Raw genomic sequence first — 25,855 nt, 5'->3', positions numbered from 1 at the left:
TTCTTGGAAATCTATTTTAACTGAATTAGACATTCAAGTTGGCCAACAAATATGAATATTGTTCTTAACTTCTTAACAGGACAACGAAATCCACTAAAATTGGTATCCAACAAATATTAATGAGTCCACAGTATAAGGAAATATATATTACCAAATGTGTCATAGCTATATTCAGTCATCTGGTATTTTCTCAAATATGGAAATATGAGTGTTCTGGTATATGTGCACATGCACAAGAAAAACAAATGTACATGATTTAGAATGGCTATCTTTGGACAAGTGCAGACATAGAAAAAAGACGGAGAATTTGAAACAAGTAAAAAGGAAGTGTTGGACATATCATTACTACATTAGCTTTGTTCTCAAGCTTTACCATATAACTGTCACTACTACCAACCAAACTTTATATCCATATCTATAGCTTGAAAAAGATCATGCTAGTAGCTTTATTATTACAGTTAGAAAGTATTGAGTGATCACACATTATTATAACTGATGCTGTCTAATAGTCTCTGCAAAGTTAGCTATTATTATGGGATAATTAGTATTCTAAGATAGTTACCATTCTTTAGTAGTTGCAAATACCTCTACTAAATAACAACTTAGGAACAAGCTAGTAGCATATATTCCTAGCAACAAATACAGAAACCTGCTAGTAACTTTCTTATCTACTAAAATGACCTATGAAGGAACAAGCTAGAAGCAATTATCCAATCAAGCCATATAAGAGAACAGCTAGTTACATTTCTGTCTACAAAATGACAAATCAAGCACCAGCTAGCAGCAAATTACAAAGCAACCATTTGGGGAGCAGCTCATATATTTTGTACCTCCTTAAAGATCCATGATGGACAATATAAAGAAAATTCTCCCAAATACTAATTAGAGACTAGCTAGTAGCTTGTATCCTTAGTCATTAGCCAATGAGAAATCAGCTTCTGCTCCAGAACGTTCTGCTGTCACTGCTTCCACTAGCGAGAGAGAGTTCATGGCCACCATCATATCTCATTATATGTATGGAACAGCACTGTATGTATCAAATACTTTTATCTTCTTATTAACAAACTTTTTTTCTTATTTCGGTAGCCAGGAAGCATGAATTGTTTTTGAGGGATACTACGAAATTAAATTTATTTCTTAAATAGACTCTGCATGATTTTTAATCAAATTAAATTAACAGCATGCTTCCTATAAAAGTCATATGATACCTCTAGATTTTGTAAGAGTTATTCCTGAATAAGACATACAAATCACTTTATGAAACGTTTGGAATAAAACGAATATAGGAAAGCTCTGGATGGAATTTTAGTATGGTTGAGTCTTCTGGAATAACTTTTGTATAATGTAGATGTATTAAATCACCCATCCTCCAGTTTCCTAGAGCTACAAACACAGATAATAGAGTATGACATGTCATCTTAAAACAGTTTCAGTAATGCTTTACCTTTAATAGACAGCCTCATTAAACCTGTTTGATATAAATACCAATGTATGTTGTCTAGCATGTATATGTCAGAATGTCTTGTTGTGCACTGTTTAATATTTGCACTAATTCAATTTTCAGGTGTCCTTCCAGAAACTGAAATCAGAGAGAAAATTGTACAAGTAGAAACTGAAACTCTTCAATCAGCAGCTCCAACTATTGGAGGAGTTGACTATGACACACGTCAAAAACTAACTGGTACAGCGTCTGTTCAACATGAACAATATAAAGCAGGACAAGTTGAACCAGACATGGCACAAATAGTTGAAAGTCTGAGAGAGGATTTAATGCCAGAGGGACATGATGTAACTCGTAAAAGAAAAATGACCACATCTTCATCTTCATCTTCCGATTATGAATCTGATAAAGAGGTTGAAGGAATACCACAAGAAACAAAGAAAGTTTCTATTACTGAAAATGAAGAGATCAAGGCTGAAACTTTAGGAGATGGTGGTAAACCGAAACTGGAAACAAACGTAAGGGAGACAATTGATGAAGAAAAAAGAAAAAGTTCTTCTAGTTCTAGTTCAAGCTCAGAAGATGAAATTAATAGCAAAGTAAGACCTCCACCTAGTACAGTAGAAATTGAGGAGGTAAACAAGGAAATTAAGGAGCAACCAGCAGACACCATTAGCAATCAGCAGCTACCAGTTAAACAGATAGAGATTACACAGGAAGTCAAATCTAGATCATCATCAAGCAGTTCTTCTGCATCTGAAAAAAGTTTAGAAAAGGGTGAAGTTGAAAAAGAGGCTACTAAATCTGCTGGAGAACAGATTCCTCAAACTGAACAAGTTGAAATAACAGAAGAAAACAAGAAAGTTGTTGAGAAGGTTAAACCAAGGTCATCATCATCTACTAGTTCATCAGCTTCAGAGAAGGATGTTAAAAGGGGAGAAGAAACTGTTGAGATGGAGAAACAAGAGGTTATAAAAGGTAATAAGATTCCACCTGCTAAGCAAACTGAAGGAAAGAAAGAAGTCATACAGGAGGTCAGAACTAGATCTGGATCATCGTCAAGTAGTTCATCTGGGGGTCAAGATACTGAAAGGAAAGAGGACACAAAAGATGTTTTAGAGGCTACCGAACAGCAGACTGTGTTTGAAAGAGATGACATACCTGCTTCTAAACATGTTGAAATATCTGAGGAAAAAAGAGAGCTTATTGCTGATGTGAGACCAGACAGGACAAGGTCAACATCATCATCTTCTTCAAGGTCATCAGTCTCTGACAAGGAAATTGACAGACAAGAGCAAACTATTGATGTGCAAGAAAAGGTAGTTGAAGTAAGGAAACAACCTGGAAACCAAGTACCTTCCACCAAGCAAACATCTGACCAATCAGATAGGGAGATAAAACCTAGGTCATCATCTTCATCTTCTAGTTCATCTAGTGAAGATGAGAAGATCGATGTTAAAAAAGATGTGATAGAAGTTACCAAAACAGAAGTTGTTACAAGCCAAATACCACCATCTATACAATCTGAGGGGATGGTTGGATCCATTTCGCCATCTAGTTCTGATGACGAGGATTCACGACCTGGATGTGAAGTCAATATTACTCAGACTACTGTCATTAAAATAAAAGAGGAAAGACCAAAGACAACAGTTCAAGAAATTGAAGAAGAGGATCAAAGAATAGAAAAACATCCACGATCTAGGTCATCAAGCTCATCTAGTTCAGGTCCTAAATCACCTAAGAGAAAAGGAAGTTCTGGTTCGGAGGGTGGGGGTTACAGTTCTGGATCATCTAGCGAAGGTCAAGATAGTAGCTCTAGAGTGTTATCACAGGTCGAACGTCAAGAACGATTTGAAATGGTAGAGAAGAAAATATTGCTTAGTAGAGATGGAATAAGCACTGTAGAAACCGAAACAGAAGGTATTTTTACTTAAGATTGAGAGATGTGTGAAGGGGTAATAGCTAGTAATATTTTTGGTCATCTGACTGATAAAGTACTGGATTTAAGGATTCTTAGATTCAGTCTTTATTGTTTACTGCTGTTGATGTGTTGGTTTGCTTTTGATTTACTAGAACAGTCTTTTGATAAAATGTTTTAGAGTGTGTGAGAATAGGGAAAGTAGAATATAGGATTAATAGTGATTGTTATAATTTGGAAAGGAGGAAGAATTATAAAGATCAATTGAATAGGGAGAGGGGAGATAACAATGAAATGTTAAAATACGGAGAGGGGAGATAATAATTAAGTTAAAAAAGGGAAACAGGATAGAATTATAAAGGGCTAATATAAGGAAAGGGGAGAAAAAGCTAAGTTGTTAAATAGAGAAGGGAGAGACTACTTAAATGTAACGATAGGTGGAAGGGAGACAATATTAATTCTTGAAATAGGAAGAGATGAGAGAAAAAGGTTAAAATAGCGAGAACGGATAAAAAACAGGACAATGTAATATAATTCAGCATACAATTTGTATTGAATTTTCCTTTGAATTTATACATGATTTCATTTAAAGCAAAATACTAGATCTTGGAAATTTACTGACAGTTAGTTTATCTGTATTTCTGTTCTTTATAAATGTAGTTTTATAATGTTTTAAATATTTTCTACTTCTTTTTGATAGTGTTTCTCTAATGCTTTACTTACATCTTCATCTTCTTCAAAAGGATGACTAACTTTTGAAAATATACTTATGATTATAATCATTACTTATTTGAATATCTCAAACAAAGACATTTATTTATTCGGAAGAATTCAAATGTAAAATTCCCATTTAAGAATTATTCAAATTAATTGAAGACTTAACATAGTTTAAAAAATACAAAAAGAAAAAAATCAGATGTTTATGCAAATTATTGTGAATTTATAGATACTGAATAGGAATATGATTTTGGTGATAATGCAATGACTTTGTATGAATTTAAAGGTTATATAATAGGTATCTGTTATTTATATCATGATATTAACAATAAATTGTCTATTTAATAATGGTTCATTGGGGTGGAATTATTGACAGGGCTGGTTTAAATGTGTAAATGAATGTCTTTACATACAGTGTAATATATTGAAATGGTTTATAATTGTATTATATATACTGGACTGGACTTGGTTTATAATAGTATTATATATACTGGACTCTGAAGTACTTTGAATGTGGTAAATGTTACTCTATATAGATAACTCACAGCTAGCTTATAATTGACTCTGCTGCTTACTCAGTTACTTCTATGTATATTGAAACTAAAAACAAATTTTATCTTGACTTTCCGTGTTTTTTATTATGAAAATGCCTGTGTTTTGATTGGGTAGAACATTAACCTTTGGTTAAACTTCCACAAATTAAAAAAAATATTCAATTGATATTACTATGGGCTATTCCAGGAAAAAAATGTTTTTGGAGGTGCTTTGTCAGAAATAAAACTTTACTCAGTGCTCGGAGCACAAAAATAATGCTCGAAACATGAAATTTACCAATTTGATTGGTTGATTTTCAAGTATGAGTACAAAAATCATGCTCGAAAGTTTTATGACAGTGAGGCCAGAAGGCCATTAAATTTTTAGATTTGTTATATATCAAAACACAAATACATAACTTTAAATACCTTCATTTGGCCTTATTGATCACATTTTCTGGAAACGCTCTGGACACGAACAGAAAGGTCTTCACATTTCACTCTGTAGTATTAGCTACTGAACTTTGCCAAATTATACATGTATGGGTAAGATTTTGCAATGAATAAAAAAATGTTCTTTAAATTGAAATAGTTTCCCCTTTCGTATTCTGCTACTAGATTCTGATTTCCTGTGATCTTGTATATGAACAAACTATCCTCAATATATGAAGGGATTGAGTATTGAAGTTCCATTCTATCAGTTTCTAGAAGCTTGTACGTTCTTTTTACACTGTCTAAGTAATGTGCATGACTCCTGCACGAGTTGTATATATCTTAACAGTTCTATGTTAGGTTTGGATATATACACATAGATCTAAATGTTGTGTTGTAATCAAGAACTATGTATGCAACTTGAGTATAAAGTTTGACTGAAATCTAAGATCTGATGTATGAATGGAAATATTGATGTCTTAAGCATGAGGTTGATACAGGAACGATTTACTGGTCATATTAAGGCATGAAACTATCTATGGATGGAAGAATGCATCTTTAATTTCAATGGTTAGAGACATCTAATGGATCTACTAACTATTTCTGTGTTGGATTAAACAAATGATTTTATCTAAAGAATAATGCACTTTTAATAGCTGACCATTTGATGTTAGATGAAAATTACCAAATAGACCAAGATGAGGAATACTATTCTGGACCTGACGAGATCGTAACAAAAACATGGAAAATTGATGATGACGGAGAAATAATAAAGGATAAATATCCTCTTGTAGAGGTCAAAGGTAAAAACAGACGAACAGAATCTGTTTCCTCTTCCTCTTCATCATCATCATCTTCATCAACAGAGAATGGGAAGGACATGTTTGTACAGTGTGAACGTGGAGAGGATTTTGAAACCATAACAAAACAAAGCTACTCTTCAAAAGATATACCCATCAATTTCCCAGATACAGATGTATGGGGCTTTGGAGAAACTCAGCCTGTCATAGAGGAGGACTTTGAGGACACTCAGTCTGCTAGAGAGGAGGTTTTTGATACTCAGTGTGACAGAGGGGAAGATTTTGAGTTTGAAATCAAGGCAACACTTCCTAAGTTTAAACCAGAATCCACTGGAAGTTCAAGGTCAATTTTTTCCTCGTCAATGTCTGAATCAAGTATGGGTGGTACAGATGTTGTAGAGGAGATATATGATTTAGCAAGGCAGGTAGAGAGGGAAGAACAGTATGAAATAACATCACGATCTGTCTTGTTCGCCAAAGATGATATAGAACCAGGTAAAATATGTCCCCTCAATTGATACCCAGGATATAAATTTGTTTACAAGTTGCTTTGGTGTTTTTGTCATCTTAATGTTGCTAGGTTGCTTTGATTGCAGGTGGTTCAAGGTCACAATTTGCACTTATCAGGTGTTTTTATTATTGCATGGGCAAGGATGGAGTCTTTTTTATTTTAGATAAAAAATCAATAAAATTATAATAATATTAATCAACATTTCTTAAGGCTGTTACTTAATTATAATAAAATTAAAATAAAAACTAAATCTTATATCATCAATTATAAACAATATAATAAATAAAAATTAAATGTAAAAGTTCAAAACATTGGTAAGTATATTTGGATGAACTGTTCTAGCATTAAATATAACTTACCATATAAGATATGTTTATTACTAACCTTAACTATAATAAATTCACTATAAAAAATTAACAATTATTTATTATGCTTTTTTCACCATTTCTGCTTTTTCTTTTATTTGCTTGCTTTTGTTTCAGGAAACAGTTTACACTAAAAAAAAAAAAAAACATACTAATATAATGTGGAGAAATGAAAGTTGATTTCAACTTAAGTTAGAAAAATTGTAGTGATTTGTTTAATATATTTTATAACCGTACTATATAATTTCTGAGGAGTATGTTTTTGCCCTAAACATACATATGTGTATAAAGGAGTTTTCCATAAATTGACTTTTGTTTCTGATGTATGGAGTATAGGTCTGATGACAGAAGATGAGTTAAGTTAAAACAAAAACATTTGTAAATTCATATTTAAAAAAAATCATCAAAGAGTTGGTGTTCCTTATGGCTCATTGACCTAAATTTTAACCTTTATTTATGTTGAAGTGTTTATTTCCTGTGAATTCAATAAAAGTTATAATAAAGCTTAATTGATTTTTGGCGACAGATTTAATGAATGTAATATATGAATGACACAGAGTCCTCCTATATTGTAAGTTTAACACAACACGACGTGTAATAATACAAACTAAATTATTTGAATGATGGCTTACACAAAATTATTATTTAGAGAGAAAATATATAAAGAAAAGAGCAAAATGAACATTTTTCTTTGCATGCTTTAGTGTATGCTTTCCTGCACGTTATTACCTTTACTATTATTTATGTACACTTAATCGTGAGGCTCCAAAGGGTTTAGAAATTATACTTTTTTTCAAAATGAAAGTTGTAATCTTGATCAAATACAAAAACAAAACTCTAAATTTGCTTTATTTATCATAGTATGTATGTTTTACATTGCACGTTATATAGTATTCACTAATTACTCTTTGGGGTCTCTTTCACATGCCTTGCTTGTCAATGTCTTATTTGTCTTGTTCCTTCCTTGCAGTATTTGATGCTAATTTATCTGGTGGACAAAGCATGTATGAAGAAACTTTACCTGATGGCACTGTGGTTAGACACACTAAGATGCACACGATACAGCACCCATCAGTTTCTGGGGATATTGAATTAGTGGAGGAAGAAGGGCCAGAGAGAGAAGTTGTCGATTATGATGAAGATGAAAATATTTTGCCTGACGGGACTGTTCATAGAGTGACGAAAATTAGAAGACATTCTCTTAAACATATCCATCGCAGTGTCAAATCAGAAGATGATGAAAAGGAGATTTTTGAAGGAGAAGTTGAGGTTCCTGGCAGTACTAGAGAAGAAATTGTAGAAGTATATGAAGATCCACCAAGATTTGTAAAGGACGTGGAAGAAGTAGAGGTACGCCAACCAGATGGCTCAATTATCAAACGTAAAGTGACCAGTGGTCGTGTGGTACACAAGATTAAAACTCGCTCATTATCCATTGATGAATCAGGCAATGTAGAAGAACAAGAATACTCTGTAGATGAGGTGGTGCCGATGACAGAAACAGCCTTTGCCGAGGGTGTATCAAGTAGTAGTAGTAGTGATACAGTGTCAAGCGACTCAGAAGACGATGAGGCCCAACACGTCAGGGCTAACCCAAGCTTTATGAAGGAAAACAGAATGCATGTACATTTCAGATCAGATGAACCTGACTATGAAGGAGATGACTTTTTACCAGAGCAAGGTAAACCTGAGTGATAAACATTGTCCCCCATCATCAGTCAGTGTGTAATCATGGCTGACCATAAGTAGATTAGTCTTTATAGATTAAGTTATTTTATTGCTGTGTTATAACATTAGTTGTGGTGTTGTGATGATTTGTCAGTGTTTGATGGTAGTTAGATTATTGTGGCTTGAACTCACATATATATATCTTACCATTTGCATGGAGTTGATGTTGTTTGTCCATTTTTTTTAAGTACTAAACCGTTAAAAAACCCAAAGAGTTTTTAACTTTATGAAAATATTGAAGTTAACATGAAATAATATATTGACTATTTTTAAAACTTTGTCCTTTTTCAGTTTCTAACTTCAAGTGTGTATTTAGAGTCCATATTACGTAGGCTTTTATCTTATTTGGTTGAAAGTTTTGTATTCTTTGATTCAGAATTTCATGAGTGTGATGAAAGTGGTTTCGCCAAAAGGGACATAACTAAGATCAGCTATGAGCCTCGCCTTGAGGATGAGGAATCTTCATCATTTGAGGAATATGACGAAGGTAGAATTTCTTGTTTGATTTGAATGGTTTTGTTTGGCCTTGGACTGTATTACCTAGTGTTTGGTTGAATGAAGTTCTAGATAGAGTTTAGCTTGTTAGATTTGCTAGACATCATACTATAGTTTTAATTGGGATGGTTTTGAATGGTTTGAGTTTGGATTGCAGTCTAACTGCATGGTTTTCTGTATGCATGGTTCTTAACCTGCAAAGTTGGTTTGTTTTGTCCACAGAGTGTTTTTGGTGTAAAATGTGAGTTTTTGTATGACCCTAGTCACTCAACTTCATTAATGTGTGCACTCCTTAAATTTTCTGTGTGATTAAGTCCTGGTTGTCCTTACCTTAGAAACCACTTACTTACTTTGTTCACTAAAATTATTGTAGTAAGCATTTGAATATTCATGTATTTTACCCTATTTTCATGGATCTTATATACTTTGGTACTATCATGTTTTGTGGACGTGTAGATTGGTTATGAATGAAGTTTAAAAATATTTAGGAAAGTTTTCACCAATAAAATGTTCCCGTTTGAATTAATAAAATATTGAAGGTGGAGGGATTAAGCAAATGAATTATTTGCTTACACTGTAAATATGCCAATGGGTTGTATGAAGAAAGGTATTACTTGCATATTAAAATTGACTTGATACGTCACAAAATGACACAATCTGAATAAAGAAAACAACATGCTTTGCTTACAAGGATCTGAACTTTTGTTTTTGCGACCTTTCAGAATCTCTTGTTTTAAAACAATGAAACACATCTTTCAAAAATTTGTGCGCACACATTTTTAATTAACTGGTGGAATAATTGCCAGATCATAGAGTAGAACAGAGTGTTGTCAGATTCTTTTCAGGAAAGCATAAACATGGAATCTGTATTCTAAGCCAGTTAAAAACAATAAAAGTAATACTTGAGACTTATTTTTCAATATACTTTGTTTTTTTCTGGACTTTCTCGGATGAATCATTCACTCATTTTCCATTCATGTTATTTTTTTCTATCAAGCAGGTTTAAAATAAGGGATAAATGACATCAACATAGATTTTCTATGTGGCTGTTTGGGTGCTTTAAAGAAATCACTTCATTTGGTCATACAAATAGAACTTTTTCTTTCAGCTTTCTTGGAGGTTGTTCCAATACATTGTTCATCTTCTGCATAAAAACAAATGCTTGATGTGTAAAATGATACTTTTATCTCGGAAATGATTATACTGCGGTAGTCTAGGGTGTGATGGTGTGACAGAAATGATTATACTGCGGTAGTCTAGGGTGTGATGGTGTGACAGAAATGATTATACTGCGGTAGTCTAGGGTGTGATGGTGTGACAGAAATGATTATACTGTGGTAGTCTAGGGTGTGATGTTGTGACAGAAATGGTTATACTGTGGTAGTCTAGGGTGTGATGGTGTGACAGAAATGATTATACTGCGGTAGTCTAGGGTGTGATGGTGTGATTGAAATGATTATACTGTGGTAGTCTAGGGTGTGATGGTGTGACAGAAATGATTATACTGTGGTAGTCTAGGGTGTGATGGTGTGACAGAAATGATTATACTGCGGTAGTCTAGGGTGTGATGGTGTGACAGAAATGATTATACTGCGGTAGTCTAGGGTGTGATGGTGTGACAGAAATGATTATACTGCGGTAGTCTAGGGTGTGATGGTGTGACAGAAATGATTATACTGCGGTAGTCTAGGGTGTGATGGTGTGACAGAAATGATTATACTGCGGTAGTCTAGGGTGTGATGGTGTGACAGAAATGATTATACTGCAGTAGTTTAGGGTGTGATGGAGTAAACTATTTATTATTAATGTGCTGTTTATTTTAAAGAGGACACTGACCAGTCTTTACCCCCAGCCATACTTATAACAGAAGACAACACTGTCCCTCCAGAGGAAGGATCAGATGTCCTCGCTTATTTCGGTATCAAAAATCCAGGTCAGAAGACAAAGGGAGGCAACTGACAATGATTAACTGATTATTCTTTTGTTTTGAATCAATCTTTAAATATTTCTGCACATTGCTGATCCATTTATTTTTGTCCACTGTTTGGATTAAAAAGATAAAACTTTTGAGAAGCTCTGTTCAGTATCCAAGTGCTTGTCACTGACCTTTTCATAATTTCATTTTCTCACTAACTTTACATAGTAGGTCAACAGTATAAAGCATACAGATTGTTTGAAAGTATACATGTATATATGTCATTTGGCCTTGAGTTTAGGAGTTAGTTTACTTTCATGACTAAAGCTCATCAGCTTCTATACTAGTATAACTTTGCTAAGAAGGAGCATATATTAAGCTAGACATGCTGACCTTGACATCATTTTCATATTTTAGTGATCTGGTTAAGTTATCAAGATGAGATTTGTTTCTCAGTATCTTTACATGATAGTCAACGTTATTTACCATTCATATTTCATGATTTCTGATTTTCAATTAAAAATTGCAAGAAAGGCAAAAAACAAAAATGAAATATAAAGCTATCTTCTTTTTCTGTGTTGTGTCAGTTTCCACATAGACCTGCAAAGGAGAATAAAAGTAAACTGAAAATATATACTCACTGATAATAACTTGTCATAGTCAGATGTCAAAAATCTTTTGGATTGGTCTATACTGCAATCATAGAAAATACTTTGTTTCAAGTTCTGTATCTCCATTGCTTTAAACTTAGTGAAAAATGGTTTACCTTATTTTTAATTGGATTTTTTTAGACATACCTTATAAAAAAAGAAATCATTAAGTTTTCTGTCCATTAATAAATTATGTTCGTTGTCCAAAGAGTATTGAGGTCTAAACTACCAGGCCCCTCATTGTCCTGTAAGGCTCAAGGGACTTACTATTTGTGATCTGTTTAAAAAAACTCATTTTATTCATAACAAAATAGTAAAGAATAATCATGATCATTGTCAGTTTGTTGGTGTGGTTGGTTTCTCAATACTTTGGTGCTTTAGAATGTATGCACTCATCTTGCATCTTTTCTGGTAACATTGGTGCTGTAGATTTGTCGAAGGACTGGGGCTCTGTTCAGGGAGAATAGATTGCTGGTTAGCATGGATGGACTGGATTATTTAACCAAAGTAGTTATAAAAATTAAAATGCTTAGAAACTGCATTTTAAAATTCAGTCTATACCCTGCTTATTATAGTTATTATACATTAACCATTACTGAAATTTCGCTCATATAAACAAAAAGCTCTATTTTACCCTGCAATTAGTATGCATGATCTGCTTATTGGGATAATCTAAAAATTTAAATATTGTTGAAGGAAACTCGTCAGATTTTGCATGGCTGGACCAGTAAAAATTAACAGTTAGAATTATTAAATTGCTATCTAGGATTGTTTTTGTTGCTTTTAAATTAAATTATTGGTATTGTTATACACAATTTACCATAAATCTGGGCTAAATATTCATTTAACGCATTTTAAATTCACATGCATAAAAGATTGGATTTAATTTTAAAAATCTAGACATAAGAAATGATTGAATGCCAGTTTTCTGACTAGAATACAATTTGAAATAGTTCTATTTGTTTCCTATAAAGCTGATACTTCAGTGCCCCCTGATATAACCATAACAGAAGACAACACTATCCCCCCAGAGGAAGGATCAGATGTCCTCGCTTATTTTGGTATCAAAAATCCAGGTCAGATTTTGTTGCAATATAAAACTAACATTTGGTATTCCTTTAGATTTTGATACAGACAATAGTTATTTGCACTTTACAAACACGTGTTGTATTGTTTTCTCACGTAAACACCACGTTTTTTTCTTCTAACAATTGCACTTTTCTATTGTTTCCTGGCAGATTGAAAAACATGTATTCCATGAATTTAGTAGCCGATGCTAATAGGTGGGTCTCATTGGGGCCTAAGCATGATGTGGGATTGCTGATAATTTGTAAGTGTGACACGTGAAAGTCAAATTATTGTGGCATGAAAATGGGAAATGAGGTCTTGCTGGACCCGGGAAATGACAAAAAAATGAGAATTGATTATGTACATAGTGTAAGCGGGACACAGGAATCTGACAAAACAATAAGCCGGATCCAGGATCGGAATCCCCCAATGAGACCCCCTAATAGGCACATGCTTATCTTTTTCTTTGCTTAAGGTCTGATGATAGAAGATAAGTGGCTCATTTTACAAAATATATTGCATCAAAAATTGATAGTAAGTTATATTGAAATGGGCACAAACAACTTGGGACAACTGACAACATCACAATTTTCCAAAAGTTTTGGACATCAACCACTATGTAACAATCATGTAAGACAGTTTAGTTATGCAAGTTATATTTAACCAAAGATCTGTTTCATAATAAATGAATATTAACAATAAGAAAATTAAAACAATAATAATAAAATCAATTCCTTTTCATTTAGAAAATGAGCTATTTGTAACATTAGTAATCAAGAATTTAGATTTGCAAAGGATAAAAGTTATTTTCTTTTTTACAAATAGAAAAACACTTTAAAAAAAGAAAGAATTTTGTCTGTAGAAAAATTACAAAGAATACCCTTGTTAGTATTTATATGGAGAATGAATTTGATTTGCTGTGAGAGACTTGAAGATTTAGAATCCTGCAGTTGGTTGTTTGACGTCTGCTGCATCTGAAAATTGAGAATCAGTTGCTGTGTTGAAAATTGTTTGAAGTCGGCTGCATTTGAGATTGAAAATCAACTGGCTCAGTGTGTTGAAATTTGTTTGTCTGCTGCATAAATCATATTTTAGTTCTCTTTAGAATAAAACTTCAGACATGTCGACAGTAATAATGTTTTTAAGTTGCAAAGAAATAGTTAAACAGATTTTATTGCTATTTTACAAAATTTTCTTTTGATCTAATTACTGACTGATAATTCCTTTCTCAGCACAGTTGAGTGATATGAAAAATTATTGCTAGAAACTAAGGGTGCACCTGCCATTGTCAATGGAATTAATGAAATTAACAACATCATCATAGGTAAAATAGCAATAAACAGATTATCTTTGGTCATCTCAACCCATTGGTTTTCTCACTGTCACCTTTCTGGCTCAAGCGAGAAAACCAATCCCATTGAGATGACCAGTGATAATCTATAACTACCACAGAAATGAATTAAATATTCTTCAACCTGTAAAAATACTGTTTTATATATAAAGAGATACTTTGATATGAGACTTGTTTGTGATAAAACATAACACTTTTAACCTTGAAGATCAAAGTGAAGGTTGCAAGATAATGCAACCCTGTGGGGTGGCAACCCTGCAGAGCAAATGGTTCTGCCAAGGATATGTTCTGCATCAAGAAGTAGTACTGACTCTGTTGGTTTTTATGTATAGATATTTTTTATATTTTATAAATTTTTGTTGGCATGGTAAATTTTTTTTGTGTATTTTCTTTCATTTAACTATTTATGAATTTATGTACAGGAATGATTTCAGGAAGAGCAGAGATTGATTACAACAAAAGGCTTTCTTTCATATTGTTTTTTTTTTTGGTGTATAACAGATTTTTGTCAAGCCAAATTAATTAGTTGTTCTTTACAAATAAGAATATAGCAATAACATGTTACATTTTTGACAAGTTTTTATTATAGCCCTAACTGGTTATATTGGTTTATCTCTGTCCTTGTGTCTGTCTTTTTAAACTTTTAAGCCAGGAAATAAAAACCAGATTTAGCTCTAATTTTTTATCAAGTTTCCTGATAGCAATGCTATACAGTTTTGAGAGTTGTGCGCCCATCTCACATTTCTTTCTGTTTACTATAAATACTAAGAGTAGAGTATAAGTGAGCAAAAACTTACATTGTTCAAAAAAACTTTTAATCTTAACAGAAAATTGGCAAATAACCAAATTAGATATGGATGGTAGGTTTTATTTCTTACTTTTCATCATATAATTCAATTACAAATATATTTTTTTTTTAAATTTAGGAGTGAGCAAGTCATAAGAACAACTAATTAGTTTTAAATTGTTTTTCAAATTCATGAGGTATTCTTTTGTTAGTATTTTATGGTGTAGCTGATACATAAAAGTTATTGATTGAACAGATTCACATGGTCAAAATACAGGAATAAATCATAAATATAGCAGAAATGTAATTCATTAGTGAACTTTTGGTGTAAATGAAGAACATGACCATATGTGATTTTATCTTATCGTTCGACTGTGCAAATACAGGATAGTTTTTTATATGATTTCAGAGGGGGCAATAGGGGGTCTGTTAACATGTTAACAACATCTTGATTTTGGCAAAAACAGTTAACAAAAATGCAAAAAATGTTGATAACTGTTAACAAATTGGGTTGAAAATAGATAACAGGTTCAATTTGTGTCAGATTACAGTTAACAACACCTTGAAAAGGGCCAAAACATGTTAACTTGAAAAGGTATTGCCCTCCTCATTTAAAAGTCGATCACCTTTTTTTATACGACCGCAAATTTTGAAAAAATTTTCGTCGTATATTGCTATCACGTTGGCGTCGTCGTCCGAATACTTTTAGTTTTCGCACTCTAACTTTAGTAAAAGTGAATAGAAATCTATGAAATTTAAACACAAGGTTTATGACTATTAAAGGAAGGTTGGTATTGATTTTGGGAGTTTTGGTCCCAACAGTTAAGGAAAAAGGGGCCCAAAGGGTCCAAAATTAAATTTTGTTTGATTTCATCAAAATTGAATAATTGGGGTTCTTTAATATGCCGAATCTAACTGTGTATGTAGATTCTTAATTTTTGGTCCCGTTTTCAAATTGGTCTACATTAAGGTCCAAAGGGTCCAAAATTAAACTTAGTTTGATTTTAACAAAAATTGAAACCTTTGGGTTCTTTGATATGCTGAATCTAAAAATGTACTTAGATTTTTCAAGTTGGCCCAAATCGAGGTCCAAAATTAAACATTGTTTGATTTCATCAAAAATTGAATAATTGGGGTTCTTTGATATGCCAAATCTAACTGTGTATGTAGATTCTGAATTTTTGGTCCAGTTTTAAAATTGGTCTAAATTAAAGTGCAAAGGGTCCAAAATTAAACTAAGTTTGATTTTAACAAAAATTAAATTCTTGGGCCTCTTTGATATGCTGAATCTAAACATGTACTTAGATTTTTGATTATGGGACCAGTTTTCAAGTTGGTCCAAATCAGGATCTAAAATTATTATATTAAGTATTGTGCAATAGCAAGTCTTTTCAATTGCACAGTATTGTGCAATGGCAAGAAATATCTAATTTCACAATATTGTGAAATAGCAAATTTTTTTTTAATTAAGAGTTATCTTTCTTTGTCCAGTATAGTAAGCAAGAAATATCTGCAAGAATTTTTTTTAATTGGAGTTATCTTTCTTTGTCCAGAATCAACTTAAATCTTTGTTATATACAATATACAATGTATATTCACTTTTTACTACCAACTGATAAATTTAAATAATCTTTACCATTCAGTGATAACAAGCAGTTTTTTTTACATCTTAATATTTTATGATGTATTTAAATGAGTAGTAATTGTTGCAAACTCCATTAGAATATTTTAATTGAAATTAGTTTTGGAATAAGGGAAAGGGGGATGTGATTAAAAAATTGGGTTCAATTTTTCTCATTTGAAATTTCATAAATAAAAAGAAAATTTCTTCAAACATTTTTTTGAGAGGATTAATATTCAACAGCATAGTGAATTGCTCTAAGAGAAAACAAAATTTTTAAGTTCATTTGAATACATTCATTCTGTGTCAGAAACCTATGCTGTGTCAACTATTTAATCACAATCCAAATTTAGAGCGGAATCCAGCTTGAATGTTGTGTCCATACTTGCCCCAACCGTTCAGGGTTCAACCTCTGCGGTCGTATAAAGCTACGCCCTGCGGAGCATCTGGTTGATTATGGGCCCAGTTTTCAAGTTGGTCCAAATCAGGATCTTAAATTATTATATTAAGTATTGTGCAATAGCAAGTCTTTTCAATTGCAAAGCATTGCGCAATGGCAAGAAATATCTAATTGCACAATATTGTGAAATAGCAATTTTTTTTTTTAATTAGAGTTATCTTTCTTTGTCCAGAATAGTAAGCAAGAAATATCTTATTGCAAAATATTGTGCAATAGCAAGACTTTTTTTTAATTGGAGTTATCTTTCTTTGTCCAGAATCAACTTAAATCTTTGTTATATACAATATACAATGTATATTCACTTTTTACTACCAACTGATAAATTTAAATAATCTTTACCATTCAGTGATAACAAGCAGTTTTTTTTTACATCTTAATATTTTATGATGTATTTAAATGAGTAGTTATTGTTGCAAATTCCATTAGAATATTTTAATTGAGATTAGTTTTGGAATAAGGGAAAGGGGGATGTGATTAAAAAATTGGTTTCAATTTTTCTCATTTGAAATTTCATAAATAAAAAGAAAATTTCTTCAAACATTTTTTTGAGAGGATTAATATTCAACAGCATAGTGAATTGCTCTAAGAGAAAACAAAAATTTTAAGTTCATTAGAACACATTCATTCTGTGTCAGAAACCTATGCTGTGTCAACTATTTAATCACAATCCAAATTTAGAGCTGAATCCAGCTTGAATGTTGTGTCCATACTTTCCCCAACCGTTCAGGGTTCAACCTCTGCGGTAGTATAAAGCTACGCCCTGCGGAGCATCTGGTTTTAATGTTCTAAAAGAAAGCAAACCTCATAAGTGGAGATAACTTTGATGATATAATCTTAAAAGGAATTACCAATATTTTTTTCTCTTTTATATTGTTCCAAGAAATAAAGGGAGTTAATCCATTTTGATTTATTAAAACTATTTGGTTGATAGGAGTATGGTATAAATGTGCTAGCAATGAACTCAAATAAATGTTGAGTTGATAAATAAAAAGAAGGTAAAAAATTTTGTAACATCAATTTTACATTTTTTTGGTAATTAGTTTATATGGTGTATATGATTGATTATTTGTTAATAATAGATGTAATAAGTGTTTAATTCACTGTGTGAAAGTGTCTATAGAGGCATGTCAACATATATTACAGCTATGAGGACTGGAACTCAATTCTTTTAAAATTTATTTGAAATGTTTTTAACTAAGTTGGATTTGTTATGAATTTTACTCATAGCTATAGTATATATATCCTGAATATGTTTTGACTAATACATTAACTTTATTTCCAGAGGTTAAGACTTTATATTTGAATCAGAAAAGAAATATATTTTGAAAAGAAATTTGGAACAAATAGTTTCTTTCCAGGGATCTGACTTGATTTTTTTTATATTCAAAATTTTAACATTTTTTTTAACTATTGGTGGGGAATGTGTTAACTTATAAGACAGAATTATGTTTTCATTGATAAATATGTCCATTCTTACACATACTAACATATTTGCCCTTTTTCTTTCTAATTCTTTTAATGCCTTCCTTTGGATTTGATTGGATAATCAGAACGTACTATTCAAGAGTTGACCCCAGAGCAGGCAAAATCGGTTTCTCAGATTATAGATATGTTTGAGAAAGATAAAGTAGCATATGGGGATAAAAAATATATTCTACCTGATAAAACTGTTTCTAGGGAAATCGTTTCGGAAGAGTCTTTCGATAAATTGGAGTCAAACCAAGGGGTACTGGAAAGAGAACATGAAATCACAGAAACTGAAGAAGAACAAATTGATGACTATGAAGAAATGGATGAAAATGCAATGAATAAATCTGATATAATGACTCGTAGTAAATTAGAAGAATTTTTATCAGAGTCACCAAAAGTTAAACGAATGATTGAAATGTATGAAGAGGCAAAAAATCGATCATTTGACGAAGAAACAACCTCCTCAAGGAGTTCAATTGACAAATCCGATTCTATAGATAAAGAGGAGAAAATTGTGTTGCCCAAAAAAGTTGGATTTGTTTTGGATAGTGAGCAAGATACTCAAGTGCCAGTAGAAAGGCCTTGTGATGTTGAAATTAAAGAGGCAGTGGTATCTACTGAAGAACAGAGATCTCCTCTTGTGTTAGAGAGTATAAGCCCTGTCGTACATATTGTTGAAGACATTGAATCTCGTGTTGATAAATTAGAACAAGTTTTGTCAAAGGAACGAGATGAAATAGATGAAGATGAAGATTGGGAAATATTGGAAAAGCCAGAGGAAGAGGAGGAGGATGAGGTTGTGCCATATAAACTCCCATCTCCTCAGGTCGCTACGGCAAAAGGAATAGATTTCTCAGATGACTTTATCCATGAGGAGGAATCATCTGCTTGCTTCACTAAAGTTACCACAAGAGAGGTAATTACCATTGAGGAGAAAATACCTCACACACAAGAAATAGATACATCAGAGGCAGTGACATCCACTGACATTGTGGAAAAACAGACTTTTGTTATTCAGTCTGAACAGCCAGTAGAGCTGGTCAAAGATGATTTGAAAAAGGTGGCAGTTGGTGCTGAAAAAGAACCTTATATATCATCTGATGATGAGGCTACAACAGAGGAAATAGCTGGGTCCAATGAAAGTGAAATAGATAGTCCACCAGAATTCTCACAAGATGTTGTTAAAACTGAAATAGATAAAACTTACATGGAACTTAAGCTCAAATCTTTACCTGATGATAGAGTGCAGGTAGAAACTGAACAAGCAGCTGATGAACTTTTACAAGATGATAAAATAGGGGTAGAACATGAACAATCAACTGATGAACCTTTACCGAAAGAGGCGTTGCTTCAGGAAGAGGTTGAAGACGACATTGATCAGGAAAGCACAAGTTCACATGATTACGAGGAATATAAAATACCCAAATATGAATATGACCAAGAAATTAAAGAAAAACAACTATTTGGTCAAGAAATGTTTGGAGAGCGTAGGAAATCTGAGCCTGAAGAACAAGAACTTCTTACACCAAAAGAGGAATCAAGAATGATTGAGTCAAAGGAAGATGTGAGTTTAGTAGAATCTAAAGGTGAATCCACTTTCAATGAATCCAAGTCATCAGAGTTTGTGTTAGTGGATTCTGAAAACAAGGAAGTAAGAATGATTGATTCTACAGATGAGATGGATGACATAAAGGATGAAATGGTGATCTCTCTAGACTCAACAGGAGATCTTGATGCAAAACCAGAAGACATATATTCTGATGAATCATCTACTCCAGAGCCAATACCTCAATCAGAATTAGAACAAGAATTTGCTGAAAGAGACTCAGAGCAAATAGCTCAATCAGAATTGGAACAAGAATTCAAAGAAAGAGACTCAGAGCCAATAGCTCAATCTCAATTAGAAAAAGAATTTACAGAAAGAGACTCAGAGCCAATAGCTCAATCTCAATTAGAACAAGAATTCACGGAAAGAGATGCAGAGCCAATAGCTCAATCTCAATTAGAACAAGAATTCACAGAAAGAGACTCAGAGCCAATAGCTCAATCTCAATTGGAACAAGAATTCATAGAGAGAGGCACAGAACCAATAGCTCAATCTCAATTAGAACAAGAATTCACAGAAAGAGACACAGAGCCAATAGCACAATCTAAAGTAGAACAAGAATTCACAGAAAGCGACACAGAGCCAATAACTCATTCTCAAGTAGAACAAGAATTCACAGAAAGAGACTTGGAGCTAATAGCTAAATCTCAATTAGAACAAGAATTCATAGAGAGAGACTCAGATCCAATAGCTCAATCTAAATCAGAACAAGAACTCATAGAAAGAGACTCAGAGCCTGTAGCTCAGTCTCAATTAGAACAAGAATTTGTAGAAAGAGATGCAGAGCCAAAAGCTCAATCTCAATTAGACCTTGAATTCACAGATAGAGACTCAGAGCCAATAGCTCAATCTCAATTAGAACAAGAATTCATAGAAAGAGACTCAGAGCCTATAGCTCAATCTCAATTTGAACAAGAATTCATAGAGAGTGACTTAGAACCAATAGCTCAATCTAAATCAGAACAAGAATTCATAGAAAGAGATGCAGAGCCAATAGCTCAATCTCAATTAGAACAAGAATTTGTAGAAAGAGATGCAGAGCCAAAAACTCAATCTCAATTAGACCAAGAACTCACAGAAAGAGACTCAGAGCCAATAACTCAATCTCAATTAGACCAAGAACTCACAGAAAGAGACTCAGAGCCAATAACTCAATCTCAATTAGAACAAGAATTCATAGAAAGAGATGCAGAGCCAATAGCTCAATCTCAATCAGAACAAGAATTCAAAGAAAAAGACTTGGAGCCAAAAGTTCAATCTCAATTGGAACAAGGTTTCACTGAAAAAGACTCAGAAAAAGTTGATTTAATAATATCTGAGGGTAAAATTCATGCTTCAGAACCTGACGAAATAAAAAGTGACAAACATGTTCCAGTTACTATAGAAATATCTGATGCAGATGAGTTTGAGGCTTTAAAAGAACATGTGGAACATGTTCCAGTTACCATAGAAATATCTGATACAGCTGAGTTTGAGGCATTAGAAGAACAGTTAGAACATGTTCCAGTTACCATAGAAATATCTGATACAGCTGAGTTTGAGGCATTAGAAGAACAGTTAGAACATGTTCCAGTTACTGAAGACATATCTGATACATCTAAGTTTGAGGCATTAGAAGAACAGTTAGAACACGTTCCAGTTACTGAAGAAATGTCTGATTCAGCTGAGTTTGAGGCATTGGAGGAAGAGTTAGAACATGTTCCAGTTACTGAACAAATGTCTGATACAGCCGAGTTTGAGGCATTAGAGGAACAGTTAGAACATGTTCCAGTTACTGAAGAAATGTCTGATACAGCCGAGTTTGAGGCATTAGAAGAACAGTTAGAACATGTTCCAGTTACTGAAGAGATGTCTGATACCGATGAGTTTGAGGCATTAGAGGAACAGATAGAACATGTTCCAGTTACTAAAGAAATGTCTGATACCGATGAGTTTGAGGCATTAGAGGAACAAGTTGAACATGTTGCAGTTACTGAAGAAATGTCTGATACCGATCAGTTTGAGGCATTTGAGGAACAAGTTGAACATGTTCCAGTTACTGAAGAAATGTCTGATACAGCTGAGTTTGAGGCATTAGAAGAACAGGTTGAACAAAAATATGGAGTTGATATTATACATGATGGACATGAATCAGATTGTGAGGTTCAGTTAGAGGAGCTCGTTAAACTAGAAACTACATATGATACAGAAATATTAGATCATGTTCAAGAACCTGTCACAACTACTGAATATGAAAATGAGGTTGATTTTGAAATTAAAGATCAAACCCATGAAATTCATGAACATGAAGATGAACAAGTTATAGAACTGGAAGAAACAGAAGAACTTAAAACAGAAGAACAATTTGAGAAAGAACCTATGAAACCAGAAGTTCTTGAACCAGAAATAGACACTGATTTAACTGGACCTAAACAAACAGATGAAATTGACATTGAAATTAGAGAACAACTTGATGAGAAAACAATAGATGAGGAAGTAACTGAGTCTAGCGAACATGAAAATGAACCAGTACAACTTCTGGTGACTGAAATGCTTGAAGCTACTACTGAGACAAGTGAAAAAATTGAGAAAGAATCAATGAAACAAGAAATAACAGCAGAACAGCCTGAAATAATTGAAAAGCCATTAGAAGCAACAGACCTTCAAACCAGAGACCAAATCATAATAGAAGCTGAAACACAGGATGACTTTGAAACTGAAGAAAACATAAAAACCGATAGAGTTTTTGTTGATGAAGAACTAGATCTAACTGAAATGACTGAAGACTCAGAATTTGAAACTCAGGAACAAGTTGATCTGAAACCAATGACACTAGAAGATCTGGAGCAGGAACAAGAAACAACATCAGAACAATTAAGAGAGACTGAAAAACCAACAGATACTATCCAATTTGAAACTAGAGAACAAATCAGGAGAGAAATCCCTAGCAAAGAAGTTCAGGAGGCTGAAGAACAAGAATCTGAACGAGAGACTGAAAAACCAACTGATACAATGGAATATGAGACTAGAGAGCAAATACAGAAACAAAAAACTGATGTTGAAACACAACCAGTTACACAGGTCTTGTTTGAAACTGAACTTGAAGAAATACTTGAGGTTGAAAAGACCATAGACATTGCTGAAATTCAACCTGAAAAATCAGGACATATTACACTTGAACAAGAATTCGAAAATGAAGAAGAATTTGAGGTTGAACAGGAATTACAAGAAACTGAAAAACCCCAAGATCAGTTTGAGTATGAAGAAAGGGAACAGATAGCCAAAAAATCTGTGGATGAAACTCAAGCAGAAATGGAGAAAGAATACAAAGCAGAACAAGTAAACATTGAAATAGAATATAAAGAAGATCAAATTGATATTAAAGAAGAATATCAAACAAAAGTAGATATTGAGGAAAAAAATCAAGCGAAACAAGTAGACATTGAAGAAGAATATCAAGCTGAACAAGAACACATTTATGCAGGTACAGAGTTACAGGAGCTTGAACAACCAGAAGAAGTCTTAGAATATAAAGTAAATGAGGAAACTTTAAATACATTGGATGACCAGGATAATTCAGACCAAGTTATCAGTATCGTTGAACAGGAAGTTGTTTATATCCAAGAAAAAAATGAAATGATTGATCTTTATGATCAAAATGTTGAGGATAACTTGCAAGAGCAAGATATAGAAAAACAAGAGATTCATACTGTTGTTCAAGAGGAACCATTTAAACTAGAATTGATAACAGATATTGATACAGAGATTGTAGAAACCGTAGAACCCTGTCATCCATGTGAAATACATGTAGTGGCTCAAGATATTCCCATCTTACTTGAAAAAACTGAAGACTTAGCTGATCAGTCTGATGTAAGTAAACCTGAAGTTATTTCTGATCGGAAAGAGATTTATGCGGTCACACAACAAACACCATATGATACTACGGAAAGTATTGTTCCAACTTATGAACAAGGAACAGTAACGGAGGTTAAAGATGAAAAACCTTTAGTTACAAAGGGACGAACATACGAAGTTAGTGAAATCATTGAGGATTATTATCCTGGTCAAGGAATAGAAGAAATTCATGAAATAAAACCATCAGAAAAAATTCAAGTGAAAACAGATTTAGATGAGTTGTACACTTTAACACAGGAAGAGACTGTTTTTACTGAGATTGCAGAGGATATTAGTCCTCAACACGAAGAAAGAGTTCTTCAGCCACTGGATGAACAAAGTACAATGGGGGATACTACTCAAGAAATACATACAACTGAGAATGAAGAAATGTTATTTACTGAAAAAGCAAAAGATTTATGTACTGAAGTTGAAACAGTTGAGAATACTGAACAGACTTCATCAGATTTGAAAGAAATTTACACAACTAGTGAAGAGGAAACAGTATTTACTAAACAAGCAGAAGATTTAAGTCCAGAAGTACAACAACCTGGAACTTTACAAAAGGAGGAGCAAATCATTCCTGATGAAAAGCACACTGAAATGCATAAAATAACTGATATTGATTTTCAGACTGTACCTATAATAGTTTCTGAGCCAGACGATGATAAATTGAGCCCTGAAGAAAGGGAAATATCTGCTCCATATGAAGAAACTATTGTTGTCAGCCCTGTATTAATAACTCGTACGGATAAAAAGGAATCTGATGAAATGATATTTCAGTTGGACGAGGATATTGAAAGACAGAAAACTCACGAGGAAACAATACAGTTGCCAACAAGGAAAACCAAGGACATTGATAAAGAGTTGTCATCATCATCAACTATGTCTGACGAGGATCTTGTAGAAAAACCTCATAGAATCTCGTTTTCAGACGATCATGATAGTGGACAAGTTATACAGGAAGAGGTACAATTTACATTAGATGATATAGAGGCTGAAAAATCAACTAATATTGAACAAGTACAAAAACAAGTGTCTGAAGAAAAGGTTGACAAGACCAAAGACGAAATGGTTTTTTCTACCTTATCATCTAATGCTGACCTTCAGGAAGAGATTGTTGATATCGATGAATACACATCAGAAGCTAAGCGTATAGATCAAAGTTTACAGAGAGAAGCTGATGAAGAAATGTTTGGTATTCCGTATGATTTTGTCGCTAGAAGGAAAAGTAGTGGGGAACCAGAGGACAGCCAAGAACAAGCGGAAGATACCAGTGCTCATGTTATAGATGTCATTGAACCATCTGAGAAAGTTGAAGAGTTGGAAACAGAAATTCCTTCTGAATATTATGAACAAGCAGCCGGAGGAGAGGAAGAAAATAATGCATATTCTGATGCTGTTTTGTTTGAACTTATGCAACAAGCAGGTGGAGTTGATCAATTGAGAGATTTAATGTCAGATGACACAATTAAAATGGAACTTGACTGGGAACCACCTTCAAAAAAGTCTACGGATGAAGACGAACTAAAATTTCATACCGCTGAGAAAAAAGTGGCCTATGATGAAAAACATGATGTCTCGGAAAGGAAAGATCAGTTTAAATCTGATGACATCGAAACTTGTGATGTCAAAACTAAAGAATTTCATAAAACTTTTTCTGCTGAAATAAGAAAAGATACTTTTGTGGAGAGTAAAACTACAACCAAATCTGTTGCCATAGGAGATGAATTGTATGAAGAAGAGGAACATCAAAAGAAAACTGTCACTGATGACCATGCTGTTACTAATCTAAAATCTGAAATGTCTGAACATGAATTCCATGCTATGAAGCCAAAAGACTCAGACATTGATATTAAAGAAACTGAAAAGAAAGAGGTTTTAGATCAAACTTTTGAGATCTCAGTCAAGACAGACACTGATTTGTTAAAGACTGAGAAAAAACATGATGGAGAAATAAAAGAAATCACAACAGATGAAACAGAAAAAAGTGTAAGAAAAGATACTAAAACTGTTATAGAGGAGAAAACTACCGAGGAACTAGAATACAAAGTAGATAAGGACACTGAGGAAATTAAAATGATTCGTGATGACAGCTTTACAGATATATTGGA

At 33.1% G+C, this 25,855-nt stretch overlaps 1 protein-coding gene across 50 annotated transcripts in view; it reads left to right on the top strand.

Annotated features, from left to right (window-relative positions):
- LOC134725749 (ankyrin-2-like) overlaps positions 1 to 25,855 on the top strand; it is a 163,041-nt gene that overhangs the window by 114,425 nt on the left and 22,761 nt on the right. For 37 of the 50 annotated variants that reach the window (XM_063589866.1, XM_063589825.1, XM_063589816.1 and 34 more), the window contains 4 exons: positions 1,565 to 3,361; positions 5,698 to 6,336; positions 7,688 to 8,398; positions 8,822 to 8,932. In XM_063589866.1, the coding sequence (XP_063445936.1) occupies positions 1,565 to 3,361; positions 5,698 to 6,336; positions 7,688 to 8,398; positions 8,822 to 8,932 (3,258 nt within the window). The remainder of the gene's footprint in view (positions 1 to 1,564; positions 3,362 to 5,697; positions 6,337 to 7,687; positions 8,399 to 8,821; positions 8,933 to 25,855) is intronic. The other 13 variants (XM_063589863.1, XM_063589861.1, XM_063589860.1 and 10 more) reach the window with 4 other exon arrangements.

Source organism: Mytilus trossulus, chromosome 7, assembly GCF_036588685.1.
Source record: "Mytilus trossulus isolate FHL-02 chromosome 7, PNRI_Mtr1.1.1.hap1, whole genome shotgun sequence".
NCBI classification, from domain to species: Eukaryota; Metazoa; Mollusca; class Bivalvia; order Mytilida; family Mytilidae; genus Mytilus; species Mytilus trossulus.
Note: the sequence above shows the minus strand (reverse complement) of the source record. Positions and strands in the feature narration are given on the sequence as shown.